General features: G+C 42.4%; 1 protein-coding gene across 1 annotated transcript in view; it reads right to left on the reverse strand.

Annotated features, from left to right (window-relative positions):
- LOC103371868 (latent-transforming growth factor beta-binding protein 1-like) overlaps window positions 1-3,676 on the reverse strand; it is a gene marked incomplete at its 3' end in the record, with an annotated part of 117,673 nt that overhangs the window by 90,112 nt on the left and 23,885 nt on the right. The window contains exon 3 of the mRNA XM_008301336.1: window positions 188-524. Within this exon, the coding sequence (XP_008299558.1) occupies window positions 188-524 (337 nt within the window). The remainder of the gene's footprint in view (window positions 1-187; window positions 525-3,676) is intronic.

The raw sequence follows: 3,676 nt of genomic DNA on the forward strand, positions 1-3,676 counted from the left end.
AGGGTAAAGAAGACACTGAACCTGCCAACTGCTCCAGTTCAGGTGTCAAGCTTTCAGCAGCAGAATAATAGGCAGTGGGACAATGGAAGACTGCTTCTAGTGACTTTCTCACAGAGCCAGCTAATGACAGCACAGATCTTAGGTGATGTTACAGCAAATAAAGGTTAAATCCAAGACTTGTACTTACTGCTGTGTGATGTGTTGTTGAATGTAATGGGGTCGCACAAACTGCGGCGCTGCCTTGACAGTTACTTTCATGTGGGCAATGTTGCTTGCTGAAGAGGGGGCAGAGCCATAAGCATTAGGAGACACTTGCTGAGGAATGGGCCGTTGGGGTACCATATTGTGTCCATTAGTGTGACCGGGGTTATGCCCGTTGGTGGGTCCATTCCCAGGCACTGCTGGAAAGGGGTGTGTGGGCACCGTCTTCTGTTCGCATGCCTTCCCCTTTGAGCCAGGTTTGCAGACACAGAGTTGAGGCCTGAGGCACATTCCTCCGTTCAGGCACTGAGGGATACAGTTGGCTGCAACACAAAACACAGACGGAGCAGAAAGAGAGGGAAGGAAAGAAAAAAAGACAGACAGATGAAGAATGACAATAAGTGATGATGGTAAGAGGACACCCTTACAAAAACACAGGCAAATCAAAGCAAGCACATGGATAAAGTGGACTTGAGTTTTCATGATTTTAGATGCGTTATCATGCAGACTGTATGTCATTTATTCAGATTCAGATATGAAATGTTTAAAAAAAACCTTAATCAATGTGCATTTGAACTGGCAGTGTCCATATAAACTTGGGTGCATTTAATGTTTGGTTTGTTTGCAGCTTGAAATGGTGGGTTACAGAGACCCATGTGTCCTGCTCCATGCGTCTTGGCAGGTCCTCATTAAAATGTGAAGTACACATAAATACCACTAACCCCCATACTCTGCCTTCTTTTTTTGTGTTGTTTCTACCTATTAATTAGTACATGTAACATTTCGAATGCGGGGGCTGCAAGGTGTCTCGGTGGTCAGCACCATCGCTTCACAGCTAGGAGGTCGCCGGTTTGCATCCCGGTGAGGACACCCAGGATCTTTCTGCGTGGGGTTTGCATGTTCTCCTCGTGCAGCATGGGTTCTCTCCGGGTTCTCCGGCTTCCTCCCACAGTCCAAAAACATGCTGAGGTTAATTGGTGATTCTACATTTTCCGTAGGTGTGAATGTGAGTGTGCTTGGTTGTCTGTCTCTAAGTGTGGTCCTGTGATAGACTGGTGATCTGTCCAGGGTGTCCCCTGCCTTCACCCTGAGTCAGCTGGGATAGACTCCAGCCCCCCCTGCAACCATAGTGAGGATAGATAATGGGTGGATTTATAACTGGACCCATTGCAGTCTTGGCCAACAACGTTCATACAGAGGAGGTCTAAATGAATAATCCAGGTAATTAAATTAATTTCAGACAGGGAACAAAGTATTCATCAAGCTTTTAAACTCCTGTTGAACTTTAAAAGGTTCCATTTGGTGAAAATCAATTTTTATTGTGTTTTGCACGTGTTATAAACTTGGGGGTGTAAAATAAAAGCTGTTGATTTATTTTTATTTATTAAAGACATTCACATCTGCCATTCTTCAAGTTAATGTTAGCTTTATAAACTCTTTCTTAATTTTATGTACTCTAAAAATAACTAAAATATGACAGATTTCTTCCTGTTGAGACACATGGACAGAGGTCATAGTCGGGCTCAGCTGACGCAACTCTTCAGAATTGTGTATTTCTTAAGCAAAACAGGATGACAGCACATTGCAAATTTAGTGATGAACGATGAATACTTGGGTTAAACAATTCAGAAAAAATCTAAAATTGCAATTTTTGATTGTATGAACATACCTTTACCTACAAGGTGTGTAAAAAGTTCCAGAACAGGTGCACAAAAGATTTCAAATCCAAACTAAAAACTAGGAGTTTTCCCCTTCAGACGATCAACCAGCACGTCTACAAAGAGATCCTGTAGCGTTTCCTTCATTCAGTGCATGAGAAGAGATGAGAGTTATGGCAGGACAAGTTGTGGCTGCTTCACCATGACAACGCACCTGCTCACAATGCCCTGAGCATCCCACAGTTCCTGGCTGAGAAGAACATCTCCGTGCTGGAGCAACCTCCCTACTCACCCCACCTGGCTCCGTGGGATTTTTTTCCTCTTCCCCAAGCTCAAGGGGGTCATCAAGGCGACCCGTTTTGAAGACGTGGACGAAATCAAGATGGCTATGATGACGGAGCTGTGGAGGATCCTGGAAGAATCCTTCCAGGAGCGCATGGCGGCGTGACAGAGAAGGCTGGGAAATTGCGTTAGACTCCAGGGGGATTACTTCAAAGGGGAAAACTTGTAGTTTGTAGCTTGGATTTGAAATGTATCTTTTGTGACACCAGTCTTAAAACTTTTCTGACACACCTTGTATTATTTGCATAAGTACATTCTCCTGATTGAACAAACATACTTTACTTATGTAACACTTTCAAAGCAGGACCTTCATGAGTAAACCAATATTTTTACAGTGTGATATTAGTATTTTCACTTGAGTAAAGAATCTGAATACTTCCTCCACCACTGTGACATGTCATGTCTGTCTGTCAAGGTAGAAAAAGCACTTAATAATTATATGAATAATTATAATTAGTATGTTTTCATGCAGTGCAGTTTTCCAGCCACAACCTGGCTGTACATCCGCTTTAACAAAGACAACGTAGACAAGTGGGATTGCTTCAGGAAGTGAATCTCTGCTGGTGTGTGACAGAAGCAGCAGCATGTTGCTGAAGTCACAGTAAAGCGTTGCTATAAAGCAGTAAAGTTACTTTAATCAGTGAAGTTACTTCAGTCAGCTGTAACGAGCCTCAATATGCCGAAAAGTTACTGAAAGTTGAGTGTTGTGTTCACTGTCACAGAGGACCATTAAAGAGTCCTGGTTCGATATAATGTTGCTACAGCCACATCCAGATTTTAGGAAGCCGTGTTCTGGATCTTGTGAAGCAAAACTGAATTGGGAGCTCAGTACTAAATCAGACATATTCCTCAAATACACCAAATCTACAAAATCTAGAAGACATGGCCAAAAAACAAACACACCCCAAGACATTCAAAGTATACTTGCACTAGCTGTGTTACCCATCAACAAAGACTGCTAACAAATGGAGCTGTATTTTGCACAAACCATTACATTTTTTTAAAGAGACAGCTTGCAGTTAGCTGATTCTAGCTATCAAATGCCTGTTTACTGGACCAAATTATGAAATTTTGAGCTTATGTGCATTTGTGTATGCGCCTGCACATAACTGTGTGTGTGAACAGGAGACCAGCAAAAAGCCTGTAATTACACAAGGCTCTATTCTCCCCAAGCAGATGATAGGGGCATCCATCTATCAACTACAAAGCCAGTCTCGCAGACAACATGGCAGAAGTTTACATACTGCTCTCAAACACACACATGCACATACATGCACAGATGTCTTTGGTTACACCATACAAAAGACGTTGATAAAAGATAACCCACACACATCTGGACCTTCCTCTGACTGTGCTCAAACTAAATCTGCTTTACTTCATAATAATCCTACTGATATGGTGAACAGTAAACCTGAGTCCTAACATAGTGAGGCTAAAGCTAAACTGGTTCTCACAAACACAGATGCAAATACACT

Source organism: Stegastes partitus, unplaced genomic scaffold (genome assembly GCF_000690725.1).
Source record: "Stegastes partitus isolate 25-593 unplaced genomic scaffold, Stegastes_partitus-1.0.2 Scaffold1661, whole genome shotgun sequence".
Taxonomy (NCBI): domain Eukaryota; kingdom Metazoa; phylum Chordata; class Actinopteri; family Pomacentridae; genus Stegastes; species Stegastes partitus.